The following is an 18,313-nucleotide window of genomic DNA, read 5'->3' as shown; positions in this document are numbered from 1 at the left end:
GATTTTATTGGGTTTTTTAAAAAAATAAATTGAAATAAATTGAAATAAAATTTATATCCTGCCTTTCCCCCAGACTGGGACTCAAGGCAGCTTACACAAATGAAAACAACACAGAATCTAACGTGAATCTAAGCCATGTTGGGATTTTTAGGCCAAAACCAGCATTTTGAATTGTGCCCCGAAACAGCCAGGGAGCCAGGGGAGCTGTTATAGCAAAGGAGTTGCCTCCTCCCTTGGAGAGTTGAATGTATTTTGAAGGGGTGTTAGCCACTCATGGGGTGTGTGTGTCCCAAACCTGCAAAAGCTGTGGGCCAGAAGCAGCAGTCGAACAACAGCAACAAAATTGTGTTTGTGTACTGTGTCGGAAGTGATCCCGCTTTCAAATTAGTCTTAGGGGCTGTGGTGTGCCTCCATCTTGGCATGCCTATCAGATTAATACTCTAGGGAGTATGGGCCAGGATGCACAGGCAGGCAGCAGCCAAGGACTCAAGGCTGAGGTATCTGCAGAAGGCCTAGGGCAGGTGTCCCCAACCTGGGGCCCTCCAGATCTTTTTAAAAAAATAAGTGCCATCAGCCACAACAAGCACAGCTGGTGGTTGTCTAAAACTTCTGGAGGGCACCAAGTTGGGCTTGGAGTGGTATCTGGGCAGACACAATGGTAAGTTACTGTTTGGTAAATTGTTGTACTTCTCCAGAAATCTGTTTGCTGTGCAGTTCCTTAAAGGTAAAGGTAAAGGTAAAGGGACCCCTGACAATTAGGTCCAGTTGTGAACAACTCTGGGGTTGTGGCGCTCATCTCTCGTTACTGGCCAAGGGAGCTGGCGTACAGTTTCCGGGTCATGTGGCCAGCATGACTAAACTGCTTCTGGTGAACCAGAGCAGTGCACGGAAACGCCGTTTACCTTCCCGCCAGAGGAGCACCTATTTATCTACTTGCACCTTGATGTGCTTTCGAACTGCCAGGTTGGCAGGAGCAGGGACCGAGCAACGGGGGCTCACCCTGTCGCGGGGATTCGAACCGCTGACCTTCCTAAAGCAATGTGATGTGCCTTTAAAGGTAACGGTAAAGGTACCCTTGACCGTTAGGTCGAGTCACAGACAACTTTGGGGTTGTGGTGCTCATCTCGCTTTACTGGCAGAGGGAGCCGGCGTGCAGCTTCTGGATCATGTAGCCAGCATGACTAAGCCGCTTCTGGAGAACCAGAGCAGCGCATGGAAATGCCGTTTACCTTCCCACCGGAGCAGTACCTATTTATCTACTTGCACTTTGACGTGCTTTCAAACTGCTAGGTTGGCAGGAGCAGGGACCGAGCAACGGGAGCTCACCCTGTCGCGGGGATTCGAACCGCTGACCTTCCGATCGATCGGCAAGCCCAGGGGGCTCAGTGGTTTAACCCACAGCGCCACCCGCGTCCCTGTGCAGTTCCTTAGGAGCAGAGAAAAAGGCACTAAATGAGGCAGTGGGTTTGGGATGCAGATTTTTAAGCATGTTTCTAGATCTCATGATTAGAACAGGAGGCGTGAAAGTGCTGGGCAATGCCTGTGGACATATCTGGATGCAGATTGGGATGATGATGATGAGCCAGGGTGGTACTGTGCTTAGAGGGTCAGGTTAGGACCCAGGTTCAACTCCCTACTTGGCCACTCACCGGGTGACCTCAGCCTAACCGACCTCACAGGGGTGTGAGGAGAAAATGGGATGGGGGGCTATGTACTATCACCTTGATATCCTTGGAGGAAAGGGGGGGGGATACAAACGTAATACAATAAATGATAAAGAAATGATGGTGGTGATATTATTGATGATAACAAATAATGCGTGGGACTCACCTCACATCATCACCCCACCCCACCCATCTCCTCATCCCACCCACCTCTCTCCCCCTTTTCTTCCCAATGTCTCAATAAATGAAACGGATTTGTAAAAACGTTACATGGAAAAAAGACGAGAGAGACATTGCACATACCTTTGTAAATCAAGAAAATATTTAATAAAAAATATTTTTAAAAAAAGAAAAAAGAAGTTCCGTCAGTGGAAACTGTGCAACGTCTTCTGCTTGTGCCATGGGGCTTTCCTCCCTCCCCCCTTCCCAATTTACTTGGGAGGGGGTCAGGTGCACCCCCCAGAACAGCACAGGGGGTGGGTGGGAGGAGATTTTGTCTGCCAACCTGGAATGCTTGTTTTCACTAGGGTTGTCATACGTCTGGGCCGTCGGAAACTGTGTCCGGGAAAATCCGGTGTCTGGTTTTGTTGCGTATTATGAGATCTTGCATTTTTGAAATAGGCCAACCCTAGCTGACAGAATGACCAGCTTAGTGTTAAATTCTTCCCAATGTGTTTCTATAATGCTTTTGAGTATTCAAACCATGAGAGAGAGAGAGAGAGAGAGAGAGAGAGAGAGAGAGAGAGAGAGGTAACCTTCACAATATGCATGGAGATGGAGGGGCAGAAGAATCAGCTGCTTCTGATGTTTGGGGCCCAGGGAGCAGGTTGCTTCTGTGCCCAGCACAGCTCTTTGCAAAAGATGTGATTCCTGCATTTGCAGGGGGTCAGACTCAATGATCCTTTGGGTCCCTATGACTTCTATTCAGAAGAAAGTCCCGCTGAATTCAGTGAGACTTAATTCTAGGTACCTTTGCACAGGATTGCAGCCTGAATCACACAAAACATAAATGTTATTGAATAATAAAATAGAATAATTCACCATTTTTTGCTCAGTTTTATGCAGGAAGCGGGAGGGGGGAAGTTTTCTGGGCAAAGGATTTGGAGAACTGGGTGCAGATTGTCTGATTTCTTCCTTGTTTTTTGGGGGTTTTTTTTAACCCAGATACTGATACCCTGTGTGTATCCACCCTTAGAAAGTGGGTCCCAGAACAGGCTGCCCTCCTGATAGGTGTGTTTGAGTAAAGCATGTGTTTTAATTTAAACGGAAACCGTTCCCACCCAGCTGTGCTCCAGCATCATTTGGAGGCTGGGGATAATTAAATTCACCGACTTCAGTGGAGGAGCTCCATGGATTTTTCTGGACCAAATGGTCTTCCTGGCAAACGCCCATTGATAAACATAGTTTCCAAATGCATCATTGTTGATGATTCTCCAGCGTTTTCTGTCAAAGGAAGGATGAAAGATTGCGCTCATCACTCCAATTTACAGTAAATGTGGTGAGGTCAAACCGAGGTCAGTTAGACAGTAAGTGAGATTTTAGTGTGTGTGTGTTCTGGCTCAGGCAGAAATCTCCCCCATCTTTCATTTCAGCAGGTGTCATAAGCAGGTGGAGCAATGAGAGGCAGGGGCCCCATCCGGACATGCAACAGAATGAGATGTTAGACTCCTGAGCTGGCAGTTTGGCCTGTGCCAATTCAGACTTCAAGAGGGTGGGAGGCGAGGCTGTTTTTAGCACATCAGGAAGAGAGCTTCTACTAGCCTAATTCATTGCACTCGTTGCAATGCGACTTTTCAACTTGGCAGCAGTTTCTCTTCTTTTTAAATGTAGGGGACCATTATTGTTACGCGGCATCTCAATCTTTGAGCTGTGAGAGACTCCAGTGGTTCCAGGTGCTTATTCAGGGTTTGGTGGCCCTGTGGTCTAAACCACTGAGCCTCTTGGGCTTGCCGATCAGAAGGTCGGCGGTTTGAATCCCTGCAACGGGGTGAGCTCCCGTTGCTCGGTCCCTGCTCCTGCCAACCTAGCAGTTTGAAAGCACATCAAAGTGCAAGTAGATAAATAGGTACCGCTCTGGCAGGAAGGTAAACAGTGTTTCTGTGTGCTACTCTGGTTTGCCAGAAGCAGCTTAGTCATGCTGGCCACATGACCTGGAAAAAACTGTCTGCGGAAGCAGACAAATGCCGGTTCCCTCTGCCTGTAAAGTGAGATGAGCACCGCAACCCCAGAGTTGTTCGCAAATGGACTTAACTGTCAGGGGTCCTTTACCTTTACCTTTTATTCTTGGAATGAAGGTCAACGGAGACTGCGGTGTCTTTGGGCTATATGGTTTTATTTACACATCTATAGAAGATGAGCATAGGAAGAAGCATTAGCTTTAGCACCCCAACAGATATTGCCTCGCTATGAGTCACAGCTTTGGATCCTGCACAGATTAAGCCTGTCTCTGTGTCTCCTGCTTCCAGGTTGCTTCCAGCTCAGCACACACACACTGGATATTGTTCTCATACCTAGCAACTAGGTGAGGGTGGTAGTGGAAGAAAGCCGCCTCGCATTAGCCTGGAGGGCACCATCACTTACTTGTAGCTCTTGCAACTTGGCTCATTCTTTCAGGATGTTGATCTGCAGCATGGAGTGTCCTAGTGGCACATTCCAATGCCTCCCCATTTCAGTCTCATTCTTCTCCGGCATGTGCAGACTAGAGTTCCCTTTAGCTGAACTCCTGAGGTTCTGCTTTTCCGTTGTTAGCTGGGAGCGGAATTGCAATGGAGCAGGAGTGAGCAACCCTGCCAGGGACACAACTTGTGCTGGGGAGCCCCCCCCCCCAAAAAAAAAAAACATAAGAAGAGCTTCCTGGATCAGGCCAGTGGCCCATCTAGTCCAGCATCTTGTCTTCACAATGGCCAACCAAGGGGACATCATTTGCACACTCTTGTCTACAGAACATGGTGGAAAGAAAGTAATGTAATGAAATTTCAATAGGGATAAATGTAAGGCTCTGCACTGAGGCAGGACTAACCTGATCCACAAATACAGGTTGGGGATGTGAAAAAGATCTAGGGGTCTTAGTAGATCACAAGCTTAACATGAGTCAACAGTGTAGGCTGCATCAAAAAGAAGAAGAAGAGTGTCAAGATCAAGGGAAATAATAGACCTGCTCTATTCTGCCTTGGTCAGACCTCATTTGGAGTCCTGTGTCTGGTTTGAGAAGGATATTGACAAGTTGGAAGGTGTGCAGAGGAAGGCGACCAAGAGGACCAGGGGTCTGGAAACCAAGCCTTATGAGGAACGGTTGAGGGACTTGGGGATGTTTAGCCTGGAGAAGAGAAGACTGAGATGTGAAAGGATAGCCGTCTTCAAATATGCGAAGGGCTGTCCCAGGGAAGATGGAGCCAACTTGTCTTCTGCTACTCCAGAGGAGAGGAAGAGAACCAATGGATTCAAATGACAAGAAAAGTGATTCTGACTAAACCTTAGGAAGAACTTTCTGATGGTAAGAGCTGTTTGACTGTGGAATGGACTGTCTCAGAAGGTGGTAGACTCTGCTTCATTGGAAGTCTTTAAACAGAGCTTGGATGGCCATCTCCCAGGGATTCTTTATCCGTGATTCCTGCCGTGCAGGGGGTTGGACTAGATGACCCTTGGGAGACCCTTCCAATTCTATGATTCTATGAAAGCATCACTCCAAATGCCATACTTCTCATGGAAATGTCTGGTGATGAGAAAAGTAATGTTGGATCCGTTTGGGAAAATATGGTTCTCACCCTGGACTTTAATTAACCCAAAGGATCTGAAATGTTAGAGGAAAGAGGAATGTAAGAAAAAACTGAAGAATGTTTGATTATTATTGAGGATGAAGCTAGAGAGGAAATGCAGATGCTCAGCTGTAACCCCCAAGGAACAATTACAGTGGAACTTACACATTTTCCCATCAGCGTGGAAGAAATAATGAGGTACAGAATGGTTTGACAGCCGCCCTTTCCAACCATGGAGCTAATGACAAGCATTGTTTCTCTGGCCTGTTAGGATGCTTTCCAAAAAATAACATTGCTTGATTATTATTATTTTAAGCGAAGAAACATAAGAGGAAAGTTGTGAGAAATAATCTGAGCAAAATGCTCACAGTGGAAACAGCACCAGGCAACCTAGCGGAAAGTTTTTATTTTGCAAAGCTCATTGGAACGAGTTGCAGAAGAGCTTAGCAACGGCTAGATTCCCAGGTTAAGAGCAGAAGACGAGCCTGCTGGATCAAGCCAAGGACCCATCTAGTCCAGCATCCTGTTCTCACAGCGGCCAACCAGATGCCTGTGGGAATCCAGAACATGAAGCACAAGAGCCCTCTCCCATCCCATGGCTTTCTGCAACTGATATTCAGAAGCATTGCTGCCTCTGACTGTGGAGGTAGAGCATAGCCATCACGGCTAGGAGTTGCTGATCTCCTCCTCCTCCTCCATGAATTTGTCTAATCCTTTTTTAAAGCCATCCAAGATAGTAGCTATCACTGCCCCCTGTGGCAGTGAGTTCCATTGGTTAACTATGCGCGGCATGAAGAAGTATCCGCCTTGAGATTTAGATGCTTTGGGTCTAAAGTGGGGCGTTGTTTTTAGCCTAGCCCTTTTTGTTGTTTCTGTGAATGGAATTCGTCTCTGCCTGTTGAAGCTAAATGGGCGAGACGTTACGGGGCAACACCTACTGCAATTGGCTTCGCTCAGTGACCCAATGTGCTTTGCTGCTGCTGCTGCTGCTCCCATTCTTTAAGCCATCAGCTCATAGCATGGCGCTTGCCATTCGTACTATCGAGCAGTGGAAACAAAGAAACAGAAAAAGGAAAGGAAAATGTCTGGTTTTAATCTCAGTCCCCCTCTGTGGCAGGGATGGACACAGGGCGGTATATGTTTCACGTTAAACAAAGCTGTCCATGTATACATTTTTCATTCTTGGAGCTGAAAATGAAATGCAAACATTTAGAGTGTAGACATATCACGGTCCCAGGACTTGGACTCCAGTGCTGCTGCCTTGGAAGAGGAGAGCTGGGACATCGCAGACCCTAAGAAGCTGGGGAGAGCCCTTCCCTGGCCCCCTCTCCACAAGAGCCAAAAAGCAGAGCCCTGTTGAGCAAGGCACAAACAGTACTGACACATTCACAAGGCAGTGTGAAGAAGCAGATTATCTTAGCAATATCCTTTCACACTCTTTTTACAGTTTTTGCATCTCTCGACATGTAGGCCATCTGTCAAAGCATATCCTATCCCCTACAATAGCTAGTAAATGCTCCTAGACCTCTCCTCCACCATCAATTTTATCTAATCCCCTTCTACAGCTATGCAAACTGGAGGCCAACATGACATATTGTGGCAGTGAGTCCCATCCATTAACTATGCACTGTCTGAAAAAGTGCTTTCTTTTGTCTGTCACTGCGTACACCCCTTGACATCTAACTGCCAGTGGGTTTCATCGAATGATTCTGCATTCTTACAAAAGAAGGAGAGGAGGTGGAGAAAACCCTCTTTCAGATACTCCCTTGAATGAAGAGCATGTTGAAGACTCTTCAGCAGCCTCTCCCTCTGGGCACTTGTGTGGATCGGGCCCTGAGAGGGAGGGCATACTCTAAGCAAAGAGTAAGGGCACCACAACTTCCATCATAGAGCTTCAATAGGCTGGAGACAACGTAGTGTGTGCACACTCAGAGGATGACCTCCAAACCATCCTAAATATATTTGCAGAAGCTTACGAAAAGCTTTGCCTATTTCTCAACATCCCAAAAACCAAAGTGCTGCACCAACAAGCACAATCCAGCCCCTCGGCAGCACCACAAATCCAACTCAATGGTGTAACATTGGAAAATGTTGGTCACTTCTCCTACCTGGGCAGTTATCTTTCCACAAGATCCAACATTGATGCCGAAATCCAGCATCGCCTGAGCTCTGCGAGTGCAGCTTTCTCCTGATTGAAGTGCAGAGTGTTTGAAGACCAGAACATTTGCAGGTAAATGAAAATCTTGTTTACAAAGCTATTGTACTACCGGTACCAACCTTACTGTCTACTTGTGAAACATGGAGCACTTACGAACGCCATCTCGAACTCCTCGCAAGATTCCATCAATGGTGTCTCCGAAAATTTTTACATATCACTTGGGAAGACAGGTGAACTTATGCCAGAGTACTGGAAAGAAGCAAAGATCACCAGTGTCGAAGAAACGATTCTTCAGCATCCAACTTTGTTGGACTGGTCATGCTGTTCAGATGCCTGATTATTGTCTTCCAAAGCAACTACTCTATTCCAAACTTAAAAATGGAAAGTGTAATGCTGGCGGTCAACAAAAGAGGTTTAAAGACTCTCTAAAGGCAAATCTAAAATAAAAAGTAGTATAAACACCGACAATTGGGAAACACTGGCATGTGAGTGCTCCAGTTGGAGAACAGCCTTTACCGAAGGTGTCATGGACTTTGAAGACGCTCAAACTCAGGATGAAAAGTGCTAAGAGGAAGGCACATTTGGGAAACCCTCACCGTGATCAACTCCCGCCCGGAAACCTATTTCCCCAGTGTAGAAGGACGTGTGGATCCAGAATTGGCCTCCACAGTCACTTATTGTTGAAACTGTGCTCATGGAAGACAATCTTACTTGGCTACGAGTGATCTTCAAAGAAGACAGCTGGGCTGGGCAAGCAAGGGCTTGGACAGGGGGAGAGGAGGCCTAGAGAGTGGGCTGCACAAAATCTCAAGCCAGCAGTAGATCTGTACAGTGGTTCCCAAAGTGGGTGAGACTGCCCTGAGGGGGGTTACCAGGTTGGGGGGAGGCAGGCCAAGAGGCAGGGGGGGCAATGGAGGTGTAAACAACTATTAGACTTGAAAAGCTGGAATCACTGGATGAGGTTAATCAGGTTTTTTTTTAAAAAAGGAATAAGAATAGAATAAGTCTTTATTGTCATTGTCCCCTTGTGGGAGCAACGAAATTCCTTGGTTGCTGTATCAATTAAATCAATTAAACCAAATAGTTGAATCAATTAAACCCAATAGTTTTAGTTGAATAAATGTGAAACTCATTGTTACTGCTTTGAAATTGATTGTACTATTATCTTCCTTCGTGGGTTATGCAAACCACTATTCTGAACAATGCTTTCTGTAGGGTAGGGGGCACTTGGGGTGAGTTTATGGCACCAGGTTTTCCAGAAAAAGTTTGGGAACCACTGATCTATACCTACTGATTTGTGTGGTGGTGGTGAATTAAACCTCCTGTAGCTCCATTGGCCTGATTTATTTTGCTCCTCCTTACGTAGGGAGAGACTGAGCTCTCTGTTCCTCTCCAAGGCTGCTGCATCTGAGGTTTCGGAGAGATGCTTGTCATGCCTCTGTTTTCGCTTTCCTGCTGGATGGACTCCATGCTACTCTTGGAGAGAATCCCTGTGGCATTTGCCAGCTCCTTGCTGCGTTGGAGATGCTTTTGTGTGTGTGTGCAAGAAATAGCGGCCTCACACTCACATCAGCTTTGACAGTTTCTATGGTGAAGACCCCAGACCTATTTTTCTTAATAGAAAACCCAAACACAACCCCTCACATGCAGAGTAAAATTCTGGACTCAATGTACTTTCGTTAAATGTATTTATTTAATTTTCATCACACCCTTCCTTCAAGGAGTGTTGGCTGGCATCTGTGTTCATCCATCCCACATTTTATCCTCAGAGCTATCCAGGAGAGATGGGCGGGGGACAAAGCTACACTTGATCCTTATTGCTGTGTGCTAGGCAAAATGTGGATTTTGTGAGTACGTATTATTGTGGGTTTGGTGTGGGTCAGTCTGGATGATGCCCTGAGCCCCTTCCAGTTCTTGTGGTCCTGCACCCAGGGAGGGTTAGAATGTAAGAGAAGAGTTTGCTGAACTGGTCAGACAAGTTTCTTTGTAAGAAATGACCTTAGCTGGCTGCTCAAGTGTCCTGGTCAGCATCTCAAAACAATGAAGTAGTTTGTGAGAGCTTCATCTAAGTGAAGGTGAAACTTCAGGCTAAGGGGTGGGCCGTTCTTCCATCCACCTCACTTAGTTGTATGATAGTCGGAGAAAGTACAGGTGAAACTCGAAAAATTAGAATATCGTGGAGAGGTTCATTTCTTTCAGTAATTCAACTTAAAAGGTGAAACTAATATATGAGATAAACTCGTGCCATGCAAAGCGAGATATGTCAAGCCTTTATTTGTTATAATTGTGATGATTATAGCGTACAGCTGATGAGAACCCCAAATTAACAATCTCAACTTTGGGGTTTTCATCACCTGTATACCATAATTATCACAATTATAACAAACAAAGCCTTGACATATCTCGCTTTGCATGTCATGAGTCTATCTCATTAGTAGCTAATGAAAACAATTGCTTACATAAATGGACTTTTCCATGATATTCTAATTTTTCGAGTTTCACCTGTATGCACTCTGTCCATGCTTAGGGCTACTCTCTAACCATTTCTTCACATGTTCTGGGAAGTGAGTCTTGACTGAGTTTAAAACCCAACTGTAGAGCAGCCTGGCTATGGACTAACCCCCTGTGTTTTTTCTTCATTTTTTCCAGATCATTAAGGAGCCTCCCCCACCCCCCATGGAAGACAGCGAGGTAAGTGCCCACTTTATTATATGGCTTCTGAATTGCTCCTCTTGCCTTTGCCCCGTGGGGAACTCAATTGCGCCGTCGATCCCTGCAGAAAGCAGCTTTGCCAGCCCTCTGCTTGAGGCTTGGGAAGCACTGAGCCTTGGGACTTGCAAAGCTCCTTTTGCAGTGCTTCTCTGTCACCTGACAACCAGCTGGAGAGTGTTGCGCAAGGGACTTTGACAGGTGGGTTGTAATGGCACCAGGTGATTGACAGGTGGGTTGTCCTGCTGACCTGTCAAAGTTAGCCTGTAGGGCTGGTGGGGACAGATACGGATCTGGCCCACTCACCTTCCCCATTCCTGTGTGTCTGTTATGGGCTGGTTATCTCCTTCTGTTAATTCAAACTGGGCCGTGTCATGCAGTGATAAGATGCTGGATGTGAAATGCGATGTGTTTGCTGTCAATCACCTCCTTTTCTCTGAAACCTCCGGACATTGCTCTGAATCGTGAAACCTCTTGAATTATGTTGCAGTTTGAATTCTGCTTGTTTGTTTTCATTGAGAACTTCGGTTTGAGTGAGGCCCAAGCTAACCAACACCATCAAAATCCCGTGTCCTGGTGATTATTCTCCTGGGTGCAAACCTGAGCGTTTGTTCATGGAAATGGGCAGTTCGATTCAGTTCCGAAATCTGAATTGCTGTGTTGCTTTAAGCCCTCAGTTGTTGTCTCGGGTCCACATGTCTTCACCCACATGGCAAGAGGGCCAAGCCACTAGCCAGCCTGTAATTGGATAATGCTTGCAACTGATGTCATCTTGCCCACTTAACAACTAGCGATAGACACACTTGGCAGGTCCGTTGCATTCAGTAGCATGGTTGCAATTTAGCAAAAAAGGTGATTATGACTTCTGTTGAGAGGAGCCTTCTTGCAAAACCAAAGCAATCGTCTGTGTTCTTCTCCTGGGGAGACTGAACTCCTAGAAGCTGCTGCTGTTCCAGCATCTGAGCCCAAGCACTGTTGACCTAGGGAAGTTTTTAATATTTAATACTGTATTGTTTTTAACACTCGATTGGGAGCCGCCCAGAGTGGCTGGGGAAACTCAGCCAGATGGGTGGGTATAAATAAATTATTATTATTATTATTATTATTATTATTATTATTATTATTATTAATTTATTGACTGAGGAGGGTCTGTAGCTCAGTGTCAGAGAAAGGCTTTGCATGGAGAAAAACCCTGGTATTTCCCTGTAGGACTGAGAAAGGCTTTTGTCTTAAATCTTGGAGAGCTGGTGGCCAGTTAATGCAGATTATCCTGACCTTGATGGACCAATGAGCTTTGACTCAAGATTTGACATGGATGCAGCTTCATTGTTTTGTATAAGAGGGCAGACCACTTCGGACATGACTTGCTTCAACTCTGTCTCCCTGTTCACTGTCAAGGGGTGATAGTTTGAAGGAGTGGAAGGCCACACCAGTGGAGGGCTTCCCCCCACTAGGTCATTTTTAGGGTGCTTTTCCCCACCCTTGGATAATGTGATGGAGGTGGCCTCCATCGGTTTGCACAGGGCAGGGAGGAAAGCATGCAGATCCCCCCAAAAGCCTCCTCCAGGATCTTGGGGCAATAGAGAAGGGGTGCATTTCCCCATCTTAGCCATGTTGAAGGGGCAAACAAGTGGGTCAGTGGCCAAAGCTCTGAAGCTGTGTCCAGTATATCAGAACCAGCTTGCTTTACTTTGGGGAAGGTTCACATAACCTCGTAAGAGACCATTTGCATTCAGCATTTGGGCTTCAACCAAAGTGGGTGCAATTTCCTCAGACATCACCCCATGGGGTTCTCAACCATAAAAGCTTGTGACCTGGGCGCTTAGCAAAGGTTATTCTAACTCTAGGACAGCCTTTGGCCACCTGGTTCCTGCCAGATGTTTTGAACCACACCTCCCATGAGCTCCAAGCAGCGCAACCAATGGGAATTGTAGCCCCAAACATCTGTAGGTTGTTGAAGGCTGCTTTGGGAACCTTAGGCTAAGTAGTGGAGTGCCCTTGTAAGGTACCAAGGAGGGAATATCAGATGAAGCCCAAGTTTTTCCAGAAAAGGAAAGTTTTGTTAATAGACTAAAATAATATGCAGTATACTTGAAGGCTGTCCCAGAGAGGAAAGGGTTATAGAGGGAGTGGGAAAGGAGTTGGCAGAGACCCCAAGGCTGCTGCACAGTTATGCTTTAGTGGTTGGGGGGGGGGGAGCAATGGAAGTTGGAAAACTGGCAAGAGAGACAGAAAGAATTAGGGAGGGAGCAAGTTATACCTTTCCTTCCATATGATCTGTCCAAAAACATGTCAATGGAGGGGGTGGGTGGGTCCCCAGCTCCAGGGTGAACCCCCCCCCCCCAGAGAAACCATGGCATGGCATTATTGGTCAATGATTGCTGAGTGAGTTTGTGTGTGTGCAGCGATGGAAGGCTGGTATTTCAGCAGTCAGTCAAGCTGAGTGTGTCTCACTAAGATTGTTTTCATTCAGATCATTGATAGTGTCAGAAAGACCAAACTAATGACAGACTGGGTAATGACCAGAAGGAGGATTCCTCGATAAACTAAAGGGAAGGATGGTCGTCTAATAGTCTAAACTGGATGCTAGCAGAGCAGAGTCACTTTGGCCAGAAGAGGCGACAGCTGTTGCACTAGTCTCCGCTGGTGGAAGGCACACTTGCACTGCCCCACAGTGGCCACGTGAAACCAAGCTGGCTCCACCTTCAGATAGGTGAAGATGGCTATTGCATCGCCTCTCAGTCATCTCTTCTCCAGGCTAAACCTCCTCAGCTGCCTCAGCTGTTCCCTTGATCTTCTTGGTCTTTCAAGCGGACTGTTAGACTTCATCTTCCTGGGCAGAGAAAGAGGAGGAGGAGGAGGATGGGGAGGAGACCCCCTTCTCATTTAGCAACCTTCTCATCCTTCAGGTTGATGCAACTGTTAAGAAAGTAGCTAGTCAACTGTTAATTTAAAATAAAGCAACAATTTTTTCGACTCAATATAGGCTATATGAGGGCTCTCTGAAAACTCATAGGAATCAACACAGAGAATCATTACAGACCTTAAATACCATCCCCAGAGAATTGTATTCTTGAATGGAATCTTGAACACGATTTTGTGTTTACGTGTTACGCTGGATCTGTTGCCAAATGCAGCTTGCTTTTCCACCGAAAGCATGACTTAATAGGGGTCCAGCCTCAGCACAGTGGTACCTCTGGTTACGTACTTAATTCATTCCGGAGTTCCGTTCTTAACCTGAAACTGTTCTTAACCTGAAGCACCACTTTAGCTAATGGGGCCTGCCGCTGCTGCTGCACTGCCAGAACACGATTTCTGTTCTTATCCTGAAGCAAAGTTCTTAACCTGAAGCGTTATTTCTGGGTTAGTAGAGTATGTAACCTGAAGCGTCTGTAACCCGAGGTACCACTGTACCAGGTTAGTGAAGTGCTTCTTGCAGGTGTAGGAGAATTAAGGCCTGGCAACCCCACATCCCTGTAGCTTTTGGAGTCGGTGAAGATTTGGCAGCCGCCCATTTGCACTGCAGAGCTGTTGGTCTAGCTTTTATCTGTGTTTATTATTCTTTTCCAGATTGTTTCCTTTTTTTCCTCTCCCTGAAAGATCTCACGGGCAGATATAGTTAAATAAACTCGAGGGCGAGCGACGGCGCTCTTTGCAGCAGGAAATGCATTATTACCCACCAGTGTGTTGTACAGGCAGTCTCCCCCTCCTCTCCCGGCCACCCCAGGCTCACACCTCGGTGGTGGGAAGGGCAAAGGCGGGGAAGATGGCGTCTTGTAGCAGAGCCGGGGACCTCAAGGGAAGGGTGTGGGACTTGACTGCAACCCCGATGTGATTGGGAACAGATGAGAAGCAGGTTCTGTGCCTGGAAGGTGAAGCTTTCGCAAGCAGCATTGGGTCGCCAAGGTAGGGAGTGCGTTTTGGGAAGAAGCAGCTGCATCTTGTAGCCAAAGCAATAGTTCACTAAGCCAGTGGCAACTGAAATTTTAAGCATCTTATGACTGCACAGCATAGGAGCCAACTCTTGGGGCCGAGGTCCCTTCCGCAGCCCCCATGAAATATTTGTGGGTCCCCCGCAAAGTTGATGGGCATTGCCATTCAGATGGTGTTCATGTGCCATGTCTTGGGATCGATGATGTGGGGCGGGACTTACTTGCCCCCCTCCCCATATTTTATTTGTTGGCACCCCTGCCACACAGAATCTCTGAGCTGTTCTGCTTGCCTTCCCAAACTAAAACTAAAAAACTAACCGTTGCTTTCGTCTTCGAATACCGGAAGATGTCACATGGAGGATGGAGCAAGCTTGTTTTCCGCTGCTCTGGAGGGGAGGGCCTGAACCAATGGATTCAAGTGGCAAGAAACTTTAGAAATAACTTTCTGAGGGTAAGAGCTGTTCAGTGGTGCAACAGACACCCTAAGAAGGTGGTGGACGATTCTTCAGTGGAGGTTTCAAACTAGAGGTTGGATAGCCACATGTCAGGGATTCTTGAGTTGTGGTTCCTGTATTGCAGGAGGTTGGACTAGATTACTCTTGGGGTCCCCTTCCAGCTCCACAGTCCTATAATTCTATACATCCATTGGCCATACTGGTGAGGCCTGGTAGTGTTACTTTCACTATTGGTAATAATAAACAGGAGTACTCTTTAGATTACAAGGGCAGAGTGAGTAACAGAACATTTCAGTCAGCTGTTTTTGTTTCTTATGTTGGGCTCTTGTTTTGCTTTTCATTGTTGGTTTTGCAACTCATCCTCTGGCAGTCAGGTGACAGTTAAGGAGAAGTACCCATCACGTCAAATAGACTCCATATGGCTGACTTCTCCCTCTCTTTCTTTCTTTCTTTCTTTCTTTTTATGCAGTAATGGAGCAAAAAATAGAAAAATCACCAACACCCACTTCAGAAAATCCCAAACTCCAAGATAGAAAATAGATATTGTAATATTTATATTTTATTGAAACTGCTTGTGTTGGAAAGAAGTAATTTGTTTCCAGCCCCTTGGTGCCAGATTTGAATCCTGAGAACGTATGCCATAGTTTTAAGTATTTCCCGGCAACTGGTCTCTAGCCTCTGAGTTCTAGTCTGTGGTCCTCCCCTGACCATTGGCCATGCTGGCTGGAACGGATGGAGGTGGAGCCCAATCAGAAATGCCTCAAATGGCCTTTGGACCTGCCAAAGCTTTCCTTCTTCTTACCAAATAGCAGCAGTGCAGTCCATGTCACTAGAGATTCATCACTACACAAACTCATGTTTTTAGCACCAGAGAACCTTCACTTTCATATCAAAGAAATAACCTACCTCTAGCCTTTGGGCACCACAGAAAAACCAGGAAAATGTGTGAGGGAAGGCTCAGAAAATAGATCTACCTTGAGCAAAAATTATTTGGTAGAATTGAAGCGGTCAAGGGGTATGACAGATACCCAAGCTGTTCCTAAACTTGTTTCATTCCTAGCTGATGGGATGCTTTTTCCATGTGTTTTGAAGGGCTCTTGGCAGCAAAAGCATTCTGACGTTGCCAACAAATGATGCTCGTTCAGGAACAGATGGTTCCAAATTTTGTAATGTGAGACAAATAAGTATTTTGGAGGAGAGGGTGCTGTTTTTGTGACGGTGGATCTCTTCTTGCAAAAAAAAAAAATATAGTTTTCAAACTGTAGCTAAAACAGATTTTTTTAAAAAATAAAAAATAAATCAGTGCCTAGTCCCCTTAAATGCACTTTCCTGGAAGTTTGGCTGGTTTAGGTGGGGGCGTTTTACCCGAGGAGGAGGAGCAGCAGCAGCAGTGAGACTACCGTATGTCAAACTATTCTTCCTGTGTGTTGACCAGGAAATGGCTGTTTCCTTAAGAAAAAGAGGGAGAAATATGGCATGCAAGGGGCAGGGGGCTTGCTTTTTTATTTCAGGAACCACAGGAACATACTGGTGCTGGAGAAAGATTGGTTTGCATGCAGAAGGTCTCATGTTCATTCTCCAGCGGCACCTTCAGATACGGTGGGAATGTCCCCTGCCTGAAACCCTGGAAAGCTGCTGCCAGTCAGTGTGTACAGTACTGAGCTGTTTGGACCAATGGTCTGATTCTGCATTTACTCCATGTTCCCAGACTAAAGCAGACCAAGTTGGGCCACCCGCTGTTGTTTGCCTTCTGGGTGTGGTGGCTCAGGTGGTAATCCTGGTTCTGAGAACTGTGTCCTTTTCTCTGCCCTGAAGTGCTAGAGCAGGCATCGACAAACTCGGCCCTCCAGCTGTTTTGAGACTACAATTCCCATCATCCCTGACCACTGGTTCTGTTAGCTAGGGTTGATGGGAGTTGTAGTCCCAAAACATCTGGAGGGCCTATGCCTGTGTACCTGAAGGAGCATCTCCACCCCCATCATTCTGCCTGGACACTGAGATCCAGCGCCGAGGGCCTTCTGGTGGTTTCCTCTCTGCGAGAAGTGAGGTTACAGGCAGAGGGCCTTCTCGGTGGTGGTGCCCGCCCTGTGGAACGCTCTCCCATCAGATGTCAAGGAAATAAACAACTACCTGACTTTTAGGAGACATCTAAAGGTAGCCCTGTATCGGGAAGTTTTTAATATTTAATGCTGTATTGTTTTTAACACTTGATTGGGAGCTGCCCAGAGTGGCTGGGGAAACTCAGCCAGATGGGTGGGGTATAAATATTATTATTATTATTATTATTATTATTATTATTATTATTGGAGAGGGGCACCCACTTGCACCCAGGAGGGGCAGCAAAACACCCTGGTTGACCCATGGCCCAAAACATACACAGCTGCAACTTCTGTTTGTGTGGGATCAAGTGGGGCAGCGGAATGGCTGTGGAATTCTGCTGGCAGCATCGTTTCCTCAAAATGTTTCTCATGCTCACAGCATAGAAAAATGGAGCCTCTCGGTGTATTTTGAAAGGCTCCATCCTGTCATGGGATTTGCGTGGCTTCTTCTTGTGTTTTTCTCTTCTTCGACTCGGCACCGCTGCTGCTGCTGTTTTGAGTTTTCTGGCCTGTCGACTCCTCCTGCCCCAAAATCTTAAATGGCTTGCAAGGTTTTTAAGGCCCTGCGGAGAGTGTCTTAAGCGTTGGTATTTCCTGTTGTGCGAAGGCCTTTGCAGTAACAAAGTGAGGAGAGCAGGAGAGAGAGAGAGAGAGAGAGAGAGAGAGAGAGACGGCAAGAAAAGAAAATATTTGGATGGTTTTCCTTTCCGTTTTCAAGCAACGGCAAAGAAATATGATAAAATAAAACCCTCACGAAAAGCTCCATGCAAGCTCCCTGGCATGTCAGAGGATCTCGTAAAGTGGGAACTCTGCCTGCATGGAGCAGAGTCCCTTGCAAACGACCGACTTACGCACTTATCAAAAGAGTCAAACCGTGCACTGAACTGATGTACACTCAAGGCAACCACAGCACTGAACCAGGCCAAAGGGGCCTCCGTCCAGGCATGCCACTATCCCTGACAAAGGCACCCAGAGCTGCTGCAGTTTCGTCTCTTTACCTTCCTTCCTTCCTTCCTTCCTTCCTTCCTTCCTTCCTTCCTTCTTCCTTCCTTCCTTCCAGGACCAGCCCAAGACATTTTGTTACCCGAGGTGAACCAGAAAATGGCACCTCCCTGCCCATGCAACCTTTCCCGCCCCCCAGCTGCACATGTGCCAACCCCTCCTTGTCAGAGAATCATAGAATTGTTGAGTTGGGAGGGACCCTTGAGGGTCATCTAGTGCAGGCACGTCCAACTTCCAAGAGACTGCGATCTACTCCCACTGTGAAAAAACCTATCAGCTGATCACCCATTCCCACCACCCTTCTGAGTAATACCCCTCCCCACTCCCTCACTATATATAAGGGTCTGGTGACTTCCGATTCAGTGTATCTGAAGAAGTGTGCATGCACACGAAAGCTCATACCAAGAACAAACTTAGTTGGTCTCTAAGATGCTACTGGAAGGAATTTTTTATTTTATTTTATTTTGTTGTGAAAAAACTGGCAGTGATCTACCCATTGGATTGACAAAAATTGTTGAGCTTTTTTTTAGGGAACCAAA

The 18,313-nt window shown here is 46.5% G+C and overlaps 1 protein-coding gene across 1 annotated transcript in view; it reads left to right on the top strand.

Moving 5' to 3' along the window:
- The window catches only part of ANTXR1 (ANTXR cell adhesion molecule 1), a 124,338-nt gene that overhangs the window by 78,290 nt on the left and 27,735 nt on the right, over positions 1–18,313 (top strand). Inside the window, exon 14 of the mRNA XM_033159164.1 lies at positions 10,227–10,268. Within this exon, the coding sequence (XP_033015055.1) occupies positions 10,227–10,268 (42 nt within the window). The remainder of the gene's footprint in view (positions 1–10,226; positions 10,269–18,313) is intronic.

Source organism: Lacerta agilis, chromosome 8 (assembly GCF_009819535.1).
Source record: "Lacerta agilis isolate rLacAgi1 chromosome 8, rLacAgi1.pri, whole genome shotgun sequence".
Classification (NCBI taxonomy): domain Eukaryota; kingdom Metazoa; phylum Chordata; class Lepidosauria; order Squamata; family Lacertidae; genus Lacerta; species Lacerta agilis.
The sequence above is the reverse complement of the archived record's forward strand: the minus strand, read 5'-3'. Positions and strand labels throughout refer to the sequence as shown.